The 21,207-nt window shown below is 43.6% G+C and overlaps 1 protein-coding gene across 3 annotated transcripts in view; it reads left to right on the forward strand.

Annotated features, from left to right (window-relative positions):
- The window catches only part of txk (TXK tyrosine kinase), a 57,292-nt gene that overhangs the window by 35,780 nt on the left and 305 nt on the right, over positions 1–21,207 (forward strand). For all 3 annotated transcript variants that reach the window (XM_067445384.1, XM_067445383.1, XM_067445385.1), the window contains 5 exons: positions 653–869; positions 1,141–1,205; positions 13,149–13,267; positions 15,230–15,387; positions 21,142–21,207. The exon at positions 21,142–21,207 is cut by the window's right edge and continues 305 nt beyond it. In XM_067445384.1, the coding sequence (XP_067301485.1) occupies positions 653–869; positions 1,141–1,205; positions 13,149–13,267; positions 15,230–15,387; positions 21,142–21,207 (625 nt within the window). The remainder of the gene's footprint in view (positions 1–652; positions 870–1,140; positions 1,206–13,148; positions 13,268–15,229; positions 15,388–21,141) is intronic.

Consider the following 21,207-nt stretch of genomic DNA (forward strand, 5'->3'; position numbering starts at 1 on the left):
ACAGACACTCAGACAGACAGACACTCAGACAGACAGACAGACACACAGACAGACACTCAGACAGACAGACAGACACTCAGACTGACAGACAGACAGACACTCAAGTTCAAGTTCAAGTTCAAAAGTTTTATTTGTCACATACACAGTTATACACAGAATACAACCGGCAGTGAAGACACTCAGACAGACAGACACTCTGACTGACACTCAGACAGACAGACACTCTGACTGACACTCAGACAGACAGACACTCAGACAGACACTCTGACTGACACTCAGACAGACAGACACTCTGACTGACACTCAGACAGACAGACACTCATACAGACACTCTGACTGACACTCAGACAGACACTCAGACAGACAGACACTCTGACTGACACTCAGACAGACAGACAGACAGACACTTAGACAGACAGACAGACACTTAGACAGACAGACGGACAGACAGACACTTAACCAGACACTCAGACAGACAGACAGACAGACAGACAGATGGACAGACGGGTAGTTGATCTCTGGCTGTGTAGCTCTGGTTCATCAGTCTCATGACTCCGTGTGTGTGTGTGTGTGTGTGTGTGTGTGTGTGTGTGTGTGTGTGTGTGTGTGTGTGTGTGTGTGTGTGTGTGTGTGTGTGTGTGTGTGTTTGCAGGCGTCTCTGCCACCCTAAGCTGGTGCAGCTGTACGGTGTGTGTGTGACTCAGAGGCCGATCTGCATCGTGACGGAGTTCATGGAGAACGGCTGCTTGCTCCACTTCCTGCGGCAGCACAGCCGCACTCTGGGCCGCCTGCAGATGCTCTTCGTGTGCCAAGACGTGTGTGAGGGCATGGAGTACCTGGAGCAAAACAACTTCATACACAGAGACCTGGTCAGAGAGCTCGTGTGTGTGTGTGTGTGTGTGTGTGTGTGTGTGTGTGTGTGTGTGTGTGTGTGTGTGTGTGTGTGATGGGTAGGTTTAGGGGCAGTGTAAGGGGATAGAAATACAGTTTGTACAGTATAAAACCATTACGCCTATGGAATGTCCCTGTAAACCACATAGACCAACGTGTGTGTGTGTGTGTGTGTGTGTGTGTGTGTGTGTGTGTGTGTGTGTGTGTGTGTGTGTGTGTGTGTGTGTGTGTGTGTGTGTGTGTTCATAGGCTGCACGGAACTGCCTGGTGAACGAGAGGAACGTTGTGAAGGTGTGTGACTTCGGCATGACCAGGTCAGAAAACTGTGGCGATTCTTTCTGCTCACACTCTTCATACTACATCGAGACTTAGTGCTTACGTTTGTGAATTCGAAACCGCATCCTGACGTCCTTCCTAACACAGATATCGGGACTTTGTCCAGCCAATTATGTTATGTTTGTGCCAGCACAAATATCTAAACACTCAAAGGGTTCGTTTGAGTTACTTCAGCCATAAATGTAAATTTTGTGATGAATTCCTCCTGTGGTTGGCCAGCCGTCAGTCCTCCGCTCATCTTCAAACACAGATGAAGATATTAGTGTTGAAATCCGATGGCTCAGAAAGGCCTTCATTGACACCAATGTCATTTCCTCTCTCAAGACCCATAAAGGCACTAAAGACGTCGTTACAAAGCCCATCTCACTACAGCGGCTCTACAATCATTGATGAAGAGGCCAGAATAGAGTTAGTGCGCAAAAAACACTAAATAACGACTTATATAGTGATGGCCGATTTCAGAACAAAGCTTCAAACCGTTATGAGTCAGTGAATCGATTCATGATTCGAACCGTTATGAGTCAGTGAATCGATTCATGATTCGAACCGTTATGATTCAGTGAATCGATTCATGATTCGGACCGTTATGAGTCAGTGAATCGATTCATGATTTGAACCGTTATGAGTCAGTGAATCGATTCATGATTCGAACCGTTATGAGTCAGTGAATCGATTAATGATTCAAACCGTTATGAGTCAGTGAATCGATTCATGATTCGGATCGCCAGAGTCCACATGATTTCAGCAGTCTGACACGAGAGCCGAATCATGAATCGATTCAGTAACCCAAACTAACCCTTTGAGAGTGTTTAGATAGTTGTGCCTGCACAAACATGATATAATTGGCTGAACAAAGTCCCGATATCTGCGGTAGGAACATAGACTGTAAAAAAATATGGCCGTAGTGTCCGTGACGTCACCCATAGGATCCGACGAGCCGTTCTGAAGCGTAAAGTAGAGTCGAGCCGTCGCCATCTTGCGAGCGAGTCATCGCGGGATAACAGAAAATTGACAAAGAGGCGGGGCTTAGGGGATGTGGGCGGAGCTTATGTGACGCGATGACTATAGACTCAAAGTAACTATGCCCTTAATTATGGAGAACTTTAAGGCTTTTTATTTTTTATTTTTATTATCTTTTATTGGAAAAGCATGTTGAATTTTACATATTATTGGGCATATGAAGTACAGTACATTGCTTTAACATTTTTTTTTACTTTTTAACAAAAGAACAACAGAACTCAAAGGGGGGGGGGTTGCGGGGAAACCAAATTACTTTCATATTATTTATATTGTTCATTTAAACTTTTAAATCAGTGCACAATTTGTAGGAAGCAGCAGTGTTTACAGAAAGTCAGATCTAACCGGTTTCACATATTCCGTCCACTTGGACCACATCTTGTAGAAAGTGTCCCTCTGCACTTTCATTGAAAAGGACAGTTTTTCCATTATGTAGATCTCGTACACAATGTTTATCCAGTCCTCAGTTGTTGGTGGTTCTGGTTTAAGCCATCTCCTCGTTAAAGCCTTTTTACTTGCTGCCAATAAGATGTACAGAAGCTTGTCCTTCGAGTCCAGTTTATCCGATGATATATTGCTGAGATATAAGGTATCAAAAGCAAATGGAAAAACAAATGCAAAAATATTCTGTATATGCTCATGAATTCTAGACCAATACTGAGAGATAACTTTGCAGTCCCAAAAAATGTGGAAATGGTTAGCACCACCCCCTCCACATCTCCAACAGGCATCTCCAGTGCCCCGATACCTCTTCTGTACAGGGGTGATGAAAAATCTCATTATACTTTTCCAACAAAATTCACGCCATACATTAGATCCCGTTGTAACCCATTGTATCTCGCATATATGTTCCCAACATTCCTTGGTGATTATCAAATTGCCCTCTTTTTCCCATTTCTCTTTAACATAATGAGTGTTGTCTTTTTTGCCCTGCAGGATGCTATTGTATAACCTAGATATAATTTTATTGTGTGCTCCTGAATTTGTAGCTAGTGATATAAATGTACCCACAAATCCTAGGTCGTTTAAATTCACTTTCAGTTCCTGATTAAAATAGTGCCTGATCTGAAGGTACCTAAAGAAGTCAGCAGAGTCTAGACCGTGTTTTCTTTGCAGGGAATCAAAAGATTGGAGTGCCCCCTTGTGGACAAATGAGTAATAATCAGTCAATCCTTTTAGGGTCCAGTTCTTAAATCTATCATCGTGCTGGTTCAGGGTAAAATCTGAGTCGTAAGCACACCATTTTAAGATTTTTGAAGTGTTTTCCAAACCACAAATCTTAATTGCTTCATTCCAAGCTGCTATCATTACACTTGAAATGGGTTTGTCTAATAAATGAATCTTATTCTGCAGTTTAGTATCTGCTAATAAAGCTTCAACTGGTATTGCTTCAATAGTTGTCCCCTCAACGTCCTTCCATCCTGCTGTGTAATTTGAAGAACATAAACATATTAATGGTCTTAACTGAGCCGCACAGTAATATTCTCGTAGACAAGGGAGACCACGACCTCCTTTATCTTTCTTCAATTGTAAGGTTTTATATTTAACTCTAGATTTTTTCCCTTTCCAAATATATTTTGACAGCATTCTATCCCATTCTACAAATTGTTTTTGAGGAATGAAAATTGGTAAACACTGGAATAAGTAGAGCATTCGGGGGAGGATATTTAATCTTATTGAATCAATCCTAGAATGTAAGTCCAAAAACGGAATGGTATTCCATCTTTGTATGTCCGATTTTATTGCTTTATTCAGAGGGCCATAGTTAGCTTCAAACATTTTAGTGAAGTCTCGGTGCAATACCACCCCTAGATAACTGATATTGTCTGCCTCCCATTTCCAATTATAACTATCCTTGACTTCATGTGGAGGGTTATAGTTCAGAGTTAATACCTGCGTTTTATTTACATTAACCTTGTACCCTGAAAAAGAGCCATAGTCTTGTAGTAGTTTAATGATTTTAGGAACAACCTGTGTGGGGTAAGATATAGTTAATAGTAAATCATCAGCAAAAAGTGCCAATTTTTGCTCCCCTCCTACTGTTCTTATTCCAGTTATATCCTTTCTCTGCCTGATCCACTGGCTTAAAGGTTCGATAAACAAGGCGAAGAGGAGAGGCGAGATGCAACATCCTTGTCGAGTCCCACGCTCTAATATGAATGATTCAGTAAGGTCTCCATTAATTTTTATCCTCGCAGTTGGGTTATTGTATAACCCTGAGATAACCTCAATTACAGATTTATCAAAACCGAATTTTCCAAGCACCTTATATAAGAAGGACCACCTCACTGAATCAAATGCTTTCTCAGCGTCCAAACTCAACACTAAGGTCTCTAATTTTTGCTTATCCACCCACCTCATTATGTGTAAAACCCTCCTAATGTTGTCTTGAGTCTGTCTGTGTTTAATGAAACCCGTTTGATCCTTATGGATTAATTCTGGTAAAATAGATTCCAATCTTCTTGACATAATAGAGGTGAACAACTTATAGTCTATATTCAGAACACTAATTGGGCGATAGTTACTACACTTCAATCTATCCTTTCCTTCTTTTGGGATGATGGAAATTATTGCTTCCCTCCATGATGGTGGGACTATCTTATTTGCCAACACCCAATTAAATGTTTTCAGCAACGTTGGGACCAGAAAAACTTGCATTGTTTTGTACCATTCCGGACCAAATCCATCAGCCCCTGCCATCTTCCCTCCCTTTAATCTTTTAATTGCTAATTGGATTTCTTCTTTAGTTATTGTAGTTAATAACTTTTTATTTTGTTCCTCCGTCACTTTTGGTAACTCAAGTTCGGACAAAAAGATATTGATGTCCTGGTTGTTGTCTATATGAGGTTGAGAATATAATGTCTTATAATAATCCAAAAAGCATTGTTGAATTTTTCCCTGATCAATTTCTATTTGATCATTTAGGGGATTCTTAATTTTATGAATGGATCTCTCTGCTTACTGTTTCCTAAGCTTATAAGAGAGAAGTTTCAGTGATTTCCCCCCTACCTCATAGTACTGTTGCTTTATAAACATGAGTTTTTTCTGTACATCTATTGTGTTCAAATCCTCCAATTCTTTTTTCAATTTCATTATATCCGATTTAATATTACCATTATGAGACCTCGAGTGCTGTCGTTGCAGATCTAGCAGCTTATCTTCTAAGTGGCGGAGTTTTTGCTGACCTATTTTTTTCAGATGGGAAGAAATACCAATTATTTTCCCCCTGATCACTGCCTTAAGTGCATCCCATAATGTTCCCGGTGACATATCGTCCTTATCGTTATATTCTAGATACTCCTCTATTTCTTTCTTCAGACGTTCTTTAATATCGGGGTAATTAAGAATGTTTGTGTTCAACCTCCATAAGGTAGATCTATTCTTTCTGTTCAGACAGACGTTAGCATAAACTGGGTTGTGATCTGATATAATACAGGGGCCTATTTCACAATCTTTTAGTCTAAAGAGATCGTTTCTAAACATGAAGATATAGTCTAACCTTGAATAGACATCGTGTGCGTAGGAATAGTGGGTATAATCCCTATCAGTTGAATGGCGATCTCTCCACACATCAACTAATCCTAATTCGTCCATAAGGTGTACCATTTTTCCTCCAATATTTCTCGCATCACCTTTACCGTTCAAAGAATCCAATTTAGCATTTAATGTGAGGTTAAGATCACCACCGCATAATAAAATTCCCTGACTCCTTGTCGTTGTTAATTCTAGGGTCTGTTTATACAAGGACCAATTGCTTCCTGGGGGAATATACACGTTTAAGAGACTCAGAATAATACTGTCAATCTTACCAGTTACCATTATATATCTACCCTCCTTATCTTTATATTCTGATAAATGTTCATAGTTTAGAGCGCCATGCACCAGGATCGCCACGCCTCTTCGCCTTCCCGAACTGTGAGAGGAATAGAAAACATGTTTAAAACCAAGTTTGTTCAGTTTTTCATGTTCGCTATCAGACAAATGTGTTTCCTGCATAAAAACAATCTGAGCTTTATCTCTTTTGAATTTAGATAGGGCTTTCCACCTTTTTACCGGATTATGTAAACCATTAATATTGATTGATACCATTTTCACTGATCTGCTATTCATCTAAATTATAGGATGAATACACACATTTTAATAGGCTCCCCGCACACCCTTATAAACTTTGAACAGACAAAACAAAAACAAAAAAACGCTTGAACCAATAGCATGAAAACAAAAAACAAAATAAAATCACACTGAAGCAGTTCTAACTTCCAAGGTAGGGGTCCCTGAAGTGGACCCTGCTTCGCCTTTAAAGGCAACTTCTTCATCAGTCAGTGGAGGAGGCCCTTAATGGCTAAGGCCTCACAGAGAAGAACACCCTCCAAAAACCTTACTAATCCACGTTTTACACACCATTAAACTAAGTAATAGCCTTGTTTTTGTTTTTAATTAAAGCGAACAACAGAGTGGTTAAACCTCAATTTCCCGAAGGCGCAGGTGAGGTCCTCTTGAAGGCTCTGAGTTTGTCTTTGTAAACTGGGTCTCGCCTCTTATTTGTTGCGCTGCTCCCCGCTCCTCTGCCAACTCTGGTCCAGGTCAGCTGCTTCAGCTGCTCCAACGCTGTTTCTGGCGATCTGATGACCTTCACCGCATAGCCTCTCCTTGACATATCTGCAGTAGCTTCAGCCACTGTGTTGTAAATTTTAGTTTCTTCAGTGTATTTCACCTTCAGCCTTGCTGGAAAGAGAGTCTGAAAGGGGATCTGCTGCTCTTTCAGAATCTTGCGCAACTCTGCATATTCTTTTCGTCTCTTTAGGATGAGAGGAGGATAGTCATGGTCTAAACTTACTTGTTTGCCGTTCCAAGTGAATCCTTTTTTCTGCCATGCCTTGCGGAGCAAAAGTTCTTTGGTCTTGAAGCTGAGGAATTTCACAATAATCGAGCGCGGGGGGGCATCGTCTGGTGGTGGTGGACCTAGGGAGCGATGCGCCCGTTCGATGCATATGTCAAGCTCATCTTGGGCGAGCCCCAAACCGTCACGCAGCAGCCTCTCCACAAAATCACTCATTGTTGGAGAATCCCGCTCTGCTGTCTCGGGTACCCCATAGATGCGGATGTTTTCCCTTCTTGTACGGCTCTCCAGGTCCATTAATTTGTCCTCCAACCTTATTTGTAACTTTATTATTTCCGTCATGGCATCCTCCGTATTCTGAATCCTTTCCTCCGTCTTTTCAATCCGCCCTTCAGCCTCGTCCATTCTTTCGCTCATCTTTGACATTTCTTCCTTAATTTCCCCCAAACTCGCGCTGTTTTCTTGGCGAAAGTCCCTCAGTTCCTGAAGTACCACATCTATGCTGGCCATGTCGTTTCACCGAGCAGTAGCAGTCCACCAGTGCGCGGCCTCGTGTCGAGCAGTGAATTACTTTAACGATTAGCAGGGAAGCTAGCGCTATTTTCCCAGGTTTAAGCACCCACTATGTTGCTCCGTCAATGTTTTAGTTTAGGTGTATTTCGCTTACCCCCTCACTTATCTACCTCCAGGCATTAAATTGCGTTGTCTTAACGGGGTAAATTTTAAAATTTCATAGGCTTCTTTGGGAGCCCGTTCACAGTGCTGCCATCACGTTGACGTTCAAACCGGAAGCCACTTTAAGGCTTTTTATAACGTAAACGAATGAGTTATAAATAATTCACCCCCTCTCAGTCGTCATGAAGGGCAAAATTAGTCGTATAGACCAAAACCACAGTTAGTCTCAGACTGTAAACATGTTTTATTCTGCTGTAAAGTTGGGCATTTTAACATGAGACTCAATGAGATTCTGCTCCTTCTGGAGCCGCTCTAGTGGCCAGACGAGGAACTGCAGTTTACATTACTACAGTGTCGGCTTCTGGAGCCGCTCTAGTGGCCAGAGGAGGAACTGCAGTTTACATTACTTCAGTGTCGGCTTCTGGAGCCGCTCTAGTGGCCAGTGGAGGAATTACAGTTTACATTACTTCAGTATCGGCTTCAGGAGCCGCTCTAGTGGCCAGACGAGGAACTGCAGTTTACATTACTACAGTATCGGCTTCTGGAGCCGCTCTAGTGGCCAGAGGAGGAACTGCAGTTTACATTACTACAGTGTCGGCTTCTGGAGCCGCTCTAGTGGCCAGAGGAGGAACTGCAGTTTACATTACTTCAGTGTCGGCTTCTGGAGCCGCTCTAGTGGCCAGACGAGGAACTGCAGTTTACATTACTACAGTATCGGCTTCTGGAGCCGCTCTAGTGGCCAGAGGAGGAACTGCAGTTTACATTACTACAGTATCGGCTTCTGGAGCCGCTCTAGTGGCCAGAGGAGAAACTGCAGTTTACATTACTACAGTATCGGCTTCTGGAGCCGCTCTAGTGGCCAGAGGAGAAACTGCAGTTTACATTACTACAGTATCGGCTTCTGGAGCCGCTCTAGTGGCCAGAGGAGGAACTGCAGTTTACATTACTACAGTATCGGCTTCTGGAGCCGCTCTAGTGGCCAGAGGAGGAACTGCAGTTTACATTACTACAGTATCGGCTTCAGGAGCCGCTCTAGTGGCCAGAGGAGAAACTGCAGTTTACATTACTACAGTATCGGCTTCTGGAGCCGCTCTAGTGGCCAGTGGAGGAACTGCAGTTTACATTACTACAGTATCGGCTTCTGGAGCCGCTCTAGTGGCCAGTGGAGGAACTGCAGTTTACATTACTACAGTATCGGCTTCTGAAGCCGCTCTAGTGGCCAGAGGAGGAACTGCAGTTTACATTACTACAGTATCGGCTTCTGGAGCCGCTCTAGTGACCAGAGGGGGAACTGCAGTTTACATTACTACAGTATCGGCTTCTGGAGCCGCTCTAGTGGCCAGAGGAGGAACTGCAGTTTACATTACTACAGTGTCGGCTTCTGGAGCCGCTCTAGTGGCCAGAGGAGGAACTGCAGTTTACATTACTTCAGTGTCGGCTTCTGGAGCCGCTCTAGTGGCCAGTGGAGGAATTACAGTTTACATTACTTCAGTATCGGCTTCAGGAGCCGCTCTAGTGGCCAGACGAGGAACTGCAGTTTACATTACTACAGTATCGGCTTCTGGAGCCGCTCTAGTGGCCAGTGGAGGAACTGCAGTTTACATTACTACAGTATCGGCTTCTGGAGCCGCTCTAGTGGCCAGTGGAGGAACTGCAGTTTACATTACTACAGTATCGGCTTCTGGAGCCGCTCTAGTGGCCAGAGGAGGAACTGCAGTTTACATTACTACAGTATCGGCTTCTGGAGCCGCTCTAGTGACCAGAGGGGGAACTGCAGTTTACATTACTACAGTATCGGCTTCTGGAGCCGCTCTAGTGGCCAGAGGAGGAACTGCAGTTTACATTACTACAGTATCGGCTTCTGGAGTCGCTCTAGTGGCCAGAGGAGGAACTGCAGTTTACATTACTACAGTATCGGCTTCTGGAGCCACTCTAGTGGCCAGAGGAGGAACTGCAGTTTACATTACTACAGTATCGGCTTCTGGAGCCGCTCTAGTGGCCAGAGGAGGAATTACAGTTTACATTACTACAGTATCGGCTTCTGGAGTCGCTCTAGTGGCCAGAGGAGGAACTGCAGTTTACATTACTACAGTATCGGCTTCTGGAGCCACTCTAGTGGCCAGAGGAGGAACTGCAGTTTACATTACTACAGTATCGGCTTCTGGAGCCGCTTTAGTGGCCAGACGAGGAACTGTAGTTTACATTACTACAGTATCGGCTTCTGGAGCCGCTCTAGTGGCCAGACGAGGAACTGCAGTTTACATTACTACAGTATCGGCTTCTGGAGCCGCTCTAGTGGCCAGTGGAGGAACTGCAGTTTACATTACTACAGTATCGGCTTCTGGAGCCGCTCTAGTGGCCAGACGAGGAACTGCAGTTTACATTACTTCAGTATCGGCTTCTGGAGCCGCTCTAGTGGCCAGACGAGGAACTGCAGTTTACATTACTACATTATCGGCTTCAGGAAATGCTCTAGTGGCCAGACGAGGAACTGCAGTTTACATTACTTCAGTATCGGCTTCTGGAGCCGCTCTAGTTGCCAGACGAGGAACTGCAGTTTACATTACTACAGTATCGGCTTCTGGAGCCGCTCTAGTGGCCAGACGAGGAACTGCAGTTTACATTACTTCAGTATCGGCTTCTGGAGCCGCTCTAGTGGCCAGACGAGGAACTGCAGTTTACATTACTTCAGTATCGGCTTCTGGAGCCGCTCTAGTGGCCAGACGAGGAACTGCAGTTTACATTACTACATTATCGGCTTCAGGAGCCGCTCTAGTGGCCAGTGGAGGAACTGCAGTTTACATTACTACATTATCGGCTTCAGGAAATGCTCTAGTGGCCAGACGAGGAACTGCAGTTTACATTACTTCAGTATCGGCTTCTGGAGCCGCTCTAGTTGCCAGACGAGGAACTGCAGTTTACATTACTACAGTATCGGCTTCTGGAGCCGCTCTAGTGGCCAGACGAGGAACTGCAGTTTACATTACTACAGTATCGGCTTCTGGAGCCGCTCTAGTGGCCAGACGAGGAACTGCAGTTTACATTACTTCAGTATCGGCTTCTGGAGCCGCTCTAGTGGCCAGACGAGGAACTGCAGTTTACATTACTTCAGTATCGGCTTCTGGAGCCGCTCTAGTGGCCAGACGAGGAACTGCAGTTTACATTACTACAGTATCGGCTTCTGGAGCCGCTCTAGTGGCCAGTGGAGGAACTGCAGTTTACATTACTACAGTATCGGCTTCTGGAGCCGCTTTAGTGGCCAGACGAGGAACTGTAGTTTACATTACTACAGTATCGGCTTCTGGAGCCGCTCTAGTGGCCAGACGAGGAACTGCAGTTTACATTACTACAGTATCGGCTTCTGGAGCCGCTCTAGTGGCCAGTGGAGGAACTGCAGTTTACATTACTACAGTATCGGCTTCTGGAGCCGCTCTAGTGGCCAGACGAGGAACTGCAGTTTACATTACTTCAGTATCGGCTTCTGGAGCCGCTCTAGTGGCCAGACGAGGAACTGCAGTTTACATTACTTCAGTATCGGCTTCTGGAGCCGCTCTAGTGGCCAGACGAGGAACTGCAGTTTACATTACTACATTATCGGCTTCAGGAGCCGCTCTAGTGGCAAGTGGAGGAACTGCAGTTTACATTACTACAGTATCGGCTTCTGGAGCCGCTCTAGTGGCCAGTGGAGGAACTGCAGTTTACATTACTACAGTATCGGCTTCTGGAGCCGCTCTAGTGGCCAGACGAGGAACTGCAGTTTACATTACTTCAGTATCGGCTTCTGGAGCCGCTCTAGTGGCCAGACGAGGAACTGCAGTTTACATTACTTCAGTATCGGCTTCTGGAGCCGCTCTAGTGGCCAGACGAGGAACTGCAGTTTACATTACTACATTATCGGCTTCAGGAGCCGCTCTAGTGGCCAGTGGAGGAACTGCAGTTTACATTACTACATTATCGGCTTCAGGAAATGCTCTAGTGGCCAGACGAGGAACTGCAGTTTACATTACTTCAGTATCGGCTTCTGGAGCCGCTCTAGTTGCCAGACGAGGAACTGCAGTTTACATTACTACAGTATCGGCTTCTGGAGCCGCTCTAGTGGCCAGACGAGGAACTGCAGTTTACATTACTACAGTATCGGCTTCTGGAGCCGCTCTCGTTGCCAGACGAGGAACTGCAGTTTACATTACTACAGTATCGGCTTCTGGAGCCGCTCTAGTGGCCAGACGAGGAACTGCAGTTTACATTACTACATTATCGGCTTCAGGAGCCGCTCTAGTGGCCAGTGGAGGAACTGCAGTTTACATTACTACAGTATCGGCTTCAGGAGCCGCTCTAGTGGCCAGACGAGGAACTGCAGTTTACATTACTTCAGTATCGGCTTCTGGAGCCGCTCTAGTGGCCAGACGAGGAACTGCAGTTTACATTACTTCAGTATCGGCTTCTGGAGCCGCTCTAGTGGCCAGACGAGGAACTGCAGTTTACATTACTTCAGTATCGGCTTCTGGAGCCGCTCTAGTGGCCAGACGAGGAACTGCAGTTTACATTACTACATTATCGGCTTCAGGAGCCGCTCTAGTGGCCAGTGGAGGAACTGCAGTTTACATTACTACATTATCAGCTTCAGGAAATGCTCTAGTGGCCAGACGAGGAACTGCAGTTTACATTACTTCAGTATCGGCTTCTGGAGCCGCTCTAGTTGCCAGACGAGGAACTGCAGTTTACATTACTACAGTATCGGCTTCTGGAGCCGCTCTAGTGGCCAGACGAGGAACTGCAGTTTACATTACTACAGTATCGGCTTCTGGAGCCGCTCTAGTGGCCAGAGGAGGAACTGCGGTTTACATTACTACAGTATCGGCTTCTGGAGCCGCTCTAGTGGCCAGTGGAGGAACTGCAGTTTACATTACTACAGTATCGGCTTCAGGAGCCGCTCTAGTGGCCAGACGATGAACTGCAGTTGACATTACTACAATATCGTCTTCAAGAGAGATCACGGGAGGAGCTGCTTGAGTTTGACACGCGATCCGAATCACGAATCGATTCACTGACTCATAACGGTTCGAAGCTTTGTTCTGAAATCGGCCATCACTATATAAGTCGTTATTTAGTGTTTTTTGCGCACTAACTCTATTCTGGCCTCTTCATCAATGATTGTAGAGCCGCTGTAGTGAGATGGGCTTTGTAACGACGTCTTTAGTGCCTTTATGGGTCTTGAGAGAGGAAATGACATTGGTGTCAATGAAGGCCTTTCTGAGCCATCGGATTTCAACACTAATATCTTCATCTGTGTGTGAAGATGAGCGGAGGTCTGACGGCTGGCCAACCACAGGAGGAATTCATCACACAATTTACATTTATGGTTGAACTAACCCTTTAAATTCTCCGGCAGGTATGTGCTGGACAATCAGTACACCAGCTCCATGGGCTCCAGGTTCCCCGTCAAATGGTCTCCACCTGAAGTCCTGCATTTCAACAAGTTCAGCAACAAGTCAGACGTCTGGTCATTTGGTAAGGCCTGGAGGTCAGAGGCCGGGTGTGTGTGTGTGTGTGGGCATGTTTTTGTGACATATGAGGACATTACCCATGTCCCCACTTTTCAAAAGGCTTATAAATCACACAGGAGGAGTGTGTGTGTGTGTGTGTGTGTGTATGTGTGTGCTTGTTTTTGTGACATATCAGGACAAAAATGTGTATAATAACATGTGTATGACACAGGTATTACAGAAAATGGTGACATATCAGGACATTACCCCATGTCCCCACTTTTCAAAATGCTTATAAATCACACAGGAGGAGTTTTTTTGAAAAAGTAAAAATGCAGAATGTTTCCTGTGATGGGTAGGTTTAGGGGCAGTGTAAGGGGATAGACAATACGGTTTGTACAGTATAAAACCCATTACGCCTATGGAATGTCCCCACAATTCACAAAAACAAACATGTGTGTGTGTGTGTGTGTGTGTGTGTGTGTGTGTGTGTGTGTGTGTGTGTGTGTGTGTGTGTGTGTGTGTGTGTGTGTGTGATGGGTAGGTTTAGGGGCAGTGTAAAGGGATGGAAAATACAGTTTGTACAGTATAAGAACCATTATGCCTATGGAATGGCCTCATATGTCACAAAAACAAACATGTGTGTGTGTGTGTGGGTGAGTGAGTTTATGTGTGTGTAACAAAGCACATTTAATATATATATATATAACCAGAGCTGGACAGTAGCTCAGCTCATTTACTCGAGTCCTGTACTGAAGTTCACTGTTTGAGTCTCTGTGCTTTACTGGAGTATTATTTTTTCTGTAAACTTCTGACTTTAACTTCACTCCATCTGAAAGACAAATATCGTCCTCTTTACTCCACTACATGTTACGGTGCTGCTTGTTACGGTGAGCTACCACTCAAACACTGAACTGAAGGATCATATAGATTCTGTAAAACGGTAACCAATAGACTACTATAATGACGCTGGCTTGTAAACGTGAGCATCGCGATTATTTGGCGTTTGAAAAAAATAAAACCCATGAAATGATATTCATATGACATGCTGAAGCATAAGCCACTGACTGTAACGTTACCTGGGATGAAGACATTTCACACGCGACGCCAGAAGAACTCCTCTTGCAGTGTTCAGGGGAACTGTTAGTGCTGCACCGACCCGCGGGACGCTTTTATGAAGTTATTTGGCCCGCCCCGCACCACTGTATATATTTTTACAACCCGCCGCGCACCCGCGACCATTAAATAGACATACGGGGTCCGCGGGTTATGAGACGACCCGCGCATCACTAGTTCAGGGCTATCAGGGTTGTCATGTCAACAAATGCACGCGCGATGGCATCCGCTGTTGTAGGATGACAGCTCTTACGACAGTAGTTGAGGACATTATTTTTTCCAAACTGTAGGGGGACCCCGAGAGCAAAAGTAGCCAAGTGGGGCTTTAAACACTGATTTATAGTTTAGAGCAAAATGGAAGAAGACGGATGTCCAAATGCTCATTTAGTGGAGTATTCACATAAACAAAGTTGATTCTGTCTTCAGTGAAGGTGAACAGTGTGAGAATATCAGATGTGTATCAGTGTATTGGATCCGTGCATTCGGCCTTAAAGTGACAGCAGCTTTATAAAGAGCTTTGTAACTTTTCTACAAGTATTTAAATGAGTTTAAGTTAGTCGTCTGCTAGTGTGTCAGATGGAGCGTCACTGACTGGCTTAAACCATGATGGCATAATGTGCATTTATACAACTATAATACAATAATGCGGCGACATAAAGAAGGACATTTACTTTTGATACTTAAGTACTTTTGAAAAATACTTCTGTACTTTTTTACTCTAGTAATGAAGTTGTGTAGTTTGTCCACCTCTGGTTGTAGCTGAGTCGTATCCAGGCGTTAAGTGTGTGTGTGTGTGTGTGTGTGTGTGTGTGTGTGTGTGTGTGTGTGTGTGTGTGTGTGTGTGTGTGTGTGTGTGTGTGTGTGTAAGCAGGTGTGCTGATGTGGGAGGTTTTCTCTGAAGGCAAGAGCCCGTTTGAGAACCGCAGTAATGTGGAGGTGGTGGAGGAGGTGACCCAGGGCGGCCGATTGTACAGGCCTCATCGGGCATCTGGGCACATCTACAACATCATGTACCGCTGCTGGCACGAGGTCTCACTTTTTCAGACTCACTTTCACACTCCTTAAATTAGGACAACTCCGGTGAGAAGTGACCATAGGGGTAATTAACAGATGGTTACTGAGTAGATCCTTCTCTGGGATGCGTTTTCATGAATGAGTTATGAGTTATTTCAAGAGTTAATACAATGAACCTTTTTTGAGATTCGGCGACCTTTATTATAATATTATTAAAAGATTGTGTAAGCATATTGGGTAATTGTGTGTTTTATTTCTGATGACGGAGCTAAATTGTGCTATTTTCATGATTTATCAAATTTTTTATGTGGTTCAGATACAATAATATTTTGAGTTTCTATTTATTAAACAAATTTCCTTCATTGTTTCAACTCAAATTTTTAATTTCAATTAACTCAAAATTTTAAGGCAACCAGGTCACTTACTTTTTTACAGTGTAGCATCGCATCTTGTGACATCACGTCCTGTTTTTGGTTCGTCTACATGTCTTTGGTCCGTGTTGCGTTCATATATCAATCAAACTGCACCAGAGTTGGTTTGGAAGCGGACTGAGATCATCACCAGGGTTCGGATTGCAGTGTTCATATCTGTTCTAAACCCACATACGATCATAACCGAGGAATCGCACCAGGGCTCGTTTTAATCCAACCGAACATGAAAAGTGTGCACTCTAAAAAATGCTGGACTAAAAACCCAGCATTTTTAACCCAGCATTTGGGTTGTCTTAAGCAACATTTAACCCAACCGCTGGGTTAAAACAACCCAATTGCGGGGTTAAAACAAATCAACCGCTGGGTTAAAACAACCCAATTGCTGGGTTTATCCATTTTCAACCCAACATGGGTTGTTTTTAGTCCAGCATTTTTTAGAGTGTGAACCAATATTGCCAGTGTTGAGCGATCTTAATCAATTAACAAATATCATCATTCAAAGTGACATCTATGATCTCAAGATTGAGGGGCCCCCCAAATTACAGCGGGGCCCTAGGCGACCACCTACACTCTAAAAAATGCTGGAATAAAAACAACCCAAGTTGGGTTGAAAATGGCTAACCCAGTGGTTAGGTTGTTTTAACCCATCGATTGGGTTGTTTTAACCCAGCAATTGGGTTGTTTTTAACCACGCGATTGGGTTGTTTTAACCCAGGGATTGGGTTGTTTTAACCCAGCGATTGGGTTGTTTTAACCCAGCGATTGGGTTGTTTTAACCACGCGATTGGGTTGTTTTAACCCAGGGATTGGGTTGTTTTAACCCAGCGATTGGGTTGTTTTAACCCAGCGATTGGGTTGTTTTAACCTAGCGATTGGGTTGTCTTAAGCAACATTTAACCTAACCGGTGGGTTAAAACAACTCAACCGCTGGGTTAAAACAACCCAACCGCTGGGTTAAAACAACCCAATTGCGGGGTTAAAACAAATCAACCGCTGGGTTAAAACAACCCAATTGCTGGGTTTATCCATTTTCAACCCAACATGGGTTGTTTTTAGTCCAGCATTTTTTAGAGTGTGAACCAATATTGCCAGTGTTGAGCGATCTTAATCAATTAACAAATATCATCATTCAAAGTGACATCTATGATCTCAAGATTGAGGGGCCCCCCAAATTACAGCGGGGCCCTAGGCGACCACCTACACTCTAAAAAATGCTGGAATAAAAACAACCCAAGTTGGGTTGAAAATGGCTAACCCAGTGGTTAGGTTGTTTTAACCCATCGATTGGGTTGTTTTAACCCAGCAATTGGGTTGTTTTTAACCACGCGATTGGGTTGTTTTAACCCAGGGATTGGGTTGTTTTAACCCAGCGATTGGGTTGTTTTAACCCAGCGATTGGGTTGTTTTAACCACGCGATTGGGTTGTTTTAACCCAGGGATTGGGTTGTTTTAACCCAGCGATTGGGTTGTTTTAACCCAGCGATTGGGTTGTTTTAACCTAGCGATTGGGTTGTCTTAAGCAACATTTAACCTAACCGGTGGGTTAAAACAACTCAACCGCTGGGTTAAAACAACCCAACCGCTGGGTTAAAACAACCCAATTGCGGGGTTAAAACAAATCAACCGCTGGGTTAAAACAACCCAATTGCTGGGTTTATCCATTTTCAACCCAACATGGGTTGTTTTTAGTCCAGCATTTTTTAGAGTGTGAACCAATATTGCCAGTGTTGAGCGATCTTAATCAATTAACAAATATCATCATTCAAAGTGACATCTATGATCTCAAGATTGAGGGGCCCCCCAAATTACAGCGGGGCCCTAGGCGACCACCTACACTCTAAAAAATGCTGGAATAAAAACAACCCAAGTTGGGTTGAAAATGGCTAACCCAGTGGTTAGGTTGTTTTAACCCATCGATTGGGTTGTTTTAACCCATCGATTGGGTTGTTTTAACCCTGCAATTGGGTTGTCTTAAGCAACATTTAACCTAACTGGTGGGTTAAAACAACTGAACCGCTGGGTTAAAACAACTGAACCGCTGGGTTAAAACAACTCAACCGCTGGGTTAAAACAACACAATTGCGGGGTTAAAACAACCCAATCGATGGGTTAAAACAACCCAATTGCTGGGTTAATCCTTGTTCAACCCAACATGGGTTGTTTTTAACCCAGCATGTTTTAGAGTGTATATTGCCTAATGGAAAGGCCGGCTCTGAGCACAGCTGCCGTGTTAGTGTGAGGCTATTTTGAGCTGTTAGTGGTATTAACTAGCGGTTTAATTTGACTTATCAGGTGCCCCATAGACAAGCGTTATAAGATAATCTGTTGTTAGAGATACAACTCTTTACATTCGATTTCATGAAAACGCATCCCAGAGAACGATCTACTCGCTAACCAGATGTTAATTATGCTCATTCCTCACCGGAGTTGTCCTCTAAGGCTGGAATACACCACACCTCAGTCTGTGTGCCATGATAAGTGGGGCGCGACAGACGGGTGGACATTTTTTATTTTTTTGTGCCTAATCTCTATTAACCTCGATTATCACAGCCAATCACAGCGTCCGTTTGATCTACTTCTCTTGGAGAGATCGTTTTGAAAATTATCATGAAATTAAATAAGTATACAAGGCAGGAATAAACACTTTAGTTTGAGAAGCAGATGAAAGAATATCTGACTATATCAATGCATGATGTGAATCAAAGAATATGTCTAATAATTACAGGTTCACAAAGAGCTCAAATTAATACACGCTGTTTAAAAGAATTACGAATGCATGTATTATATTTATATTACTATTTGGCTACTTGTCAATTCATATAATATGTATATGAACATATTATATGAATTCAAAGTGATTTTAATTCATATAATAAATAATTAGCACCAAAAGATGCACAATTGTTTTCTAAAGTTCTCTCATTATAAACTGCTTTAATTTGGAACGAGAGATACAAGTGGTGTGGCTTTATTGCACCTTTACTTGCAGCTGATTGGTCCAGTTTGGGTTTGCGACCTCTAACCCAGAATAAATCCGGCTCAGGTTAGCCGTGTAGTGTAAGTAACCATGGTGATGAACACTGATAAAAACCAATCCACCTTCTTGAGCCCGAAAAACCAGAGTTTGCTCAAACTAATCTCAAACTTACCTGGGTAACAACTGAAACCAGCTTTGTGGAACAGGCCACTGGGACCTGAAAGCAGCAATAACGATCCATGTATAAATTTGCCGACAGGTTTTATTCATATATAGTGTGAGTAACTATAAAGTTTACTCGATTCTTCTCCCAGTTCACGGTCACTTACTTATTTCAGGAGAAACTGATGAATTTATGTGCTGTAAATCCGACTGAACTGCGGCGCGGCGCCCATCTCATATTATAGATCAAAATCAAGATCATTTATAAAGGTTTTTAAATGGCAAAACACACCCACAATTGGGTTATTAGATACTTGATGACATGGTAAGCAAGTTTGTCAATATTTTGAATAAAAAAGAAAAAGAAAAGTGCTATTTTGGGGAAACTTTCTAAAATAACGGTCGCCTTAAAAAAACTCACACTGAAGCTGCGTCCCAATTCGCCTACTTATACTACGTCCTAAAAGTTTTTGTGAAGAAAAAAAAAAAAGTACATACTTTTGAGTGTGTAGCAGAAAAGTGTGTAAGCTTCGGGACTACTCCGCTATCTTTAACGGACTCTGCCGCTTAGTTACGAGCATCCCATAACCGTTTAAACTGACCTGTCAATCATCATACAGTTAAAATCCTCCACATTCAGTTTAATCTCCTTCCGTATCGGAGAGAAATGTAGCCACGCACACACACACAAACACACACACACACACACACAGACACACACACACACACTCTGGCTCGATGAGCTGCCATGTGTTCTCAATGCTGCTGCAGGTGAGATATAATAAACACTGAATAAATATATATTCATCAGGATAATACCGATAATTGATCACTCAATCCTGTATCTAAACCTCTACTTAACCGTCGGACTCGCACATCCGCCATGTTTGTAGTTTTTTAACACTTTTTTTATCCGTGTTTGTAGTTCTAATCGAATCCTCGTCCAACTCGCAATGGGTTGTGGGTAATATCAGCAGAGTGTAGGTGTTTCTCAATGTCAAGGATCCTTCCTTGGAGGGACTGATCCTTCCAAGTCACTTCCTTCAGAGGCTAGGCGAGGCTCCTCTTTAGCATTCGGAGAACACGCAAATGGAACAGGCTAGCAAGTGCACATCATTGCGTCAGTGAAAAGGTCCGTTGGCCATCAATAACGTTATGTGTAACGTTATTTGTATATTTTTTTATATCAATACAGTAGTAATTTGTACCGGCATTTAAACGTTAAACGAGGACGAGAGAGGACTAGGCCTGGACTTTGTTATGGTTTGTTTATGTTTTATTATGTGTGTGCGGGCAGTCGTCCGTGAGGGGCTGCCCGCGTTACTTTCGTTTTGTTTATTATTTATTATAAAGTTGTTGAACGTTTGCCGGTTCCCGCCTCCTTCCTTCCCATCTACGAACCCCGATACAAGCATATTTGCCCCGTTCACGCTCCGACTCCGGGTCTGAAGATAGCGAAGCTGCGCGCAGAGGATTGTGGGTGATTTGAGAACGCTAAGAGCGCGAAGGCTACTCATATGCATCCTCTCCTGTATATGACATATTTTTCGAACGAAGGACTCAGTCCTTGATTGAAATTCTGAGGATCCTCGACATTGGAGCAGTCCTTCATCGGGTGTTGATGACGTGGCATCCTCGGAATTCTGGCTTCTGAGGATCCTTCCTTGACATTGAGAAACGCCTAGTGTGTCGATCCGCACTTCAGATTCTGACCGGAAATAGCAAACCATCATCCGGGTGTCTGTGGGATACTCTTCAGCACACTACAGTTTGAGACGTGCTAATTCTATTTTTGAATGCTATTATGAATAGTATGCGAATTGGGACGCAGGATGGGAGTAATATTTTAACAGTACACATGAAAGGGTTAAAATGTGATGTTAATAAAATAAATGTTAAAAGGCAAACTTAAAGCCTAATTCCCCTTTTGTTGGACAGGCAAATGTCCCCGGCGAATGGCAGAGAAAGCTTGAGAAGCTCTGCTGTAGTGTGTATGATGGACACTGCGCTTCATCCTGATCAGACATGTCTGATATTTTGAGTTTGATACTCTCAGTTTTCCCTGCAACCATTGGATGTGTAGTGTTTGTGTTTGTGTTGTGTATTCCAGCCTTTACGTGTGAATCTGTCTGAAATGTGTCCATCACTGACATCATAACAGCTCTTTGTTTGTGTCTGTATGTGTGTGTGTGTTTTCAGAAACCTCAGGGACGTCCATGTTTTTCTGAGCTACTGCAGAATATCAGACAGATCACTGAAGAGGAG

This window comes from Pseudorasbora parva, chromosome 6, assembly GCF_024679245.1.
Source record: "Pseudorasbora parva isolate DD20220531a chromosome 6, ASM2467924v1, whole genome shotgun sequence".
Lineage (NCBI taxonomy): Eukaryota > Metazoa > Chordata > Actinopteri > Cypriniformes > Gobionidae > Pseudorasbora > Pseudorasbora parva.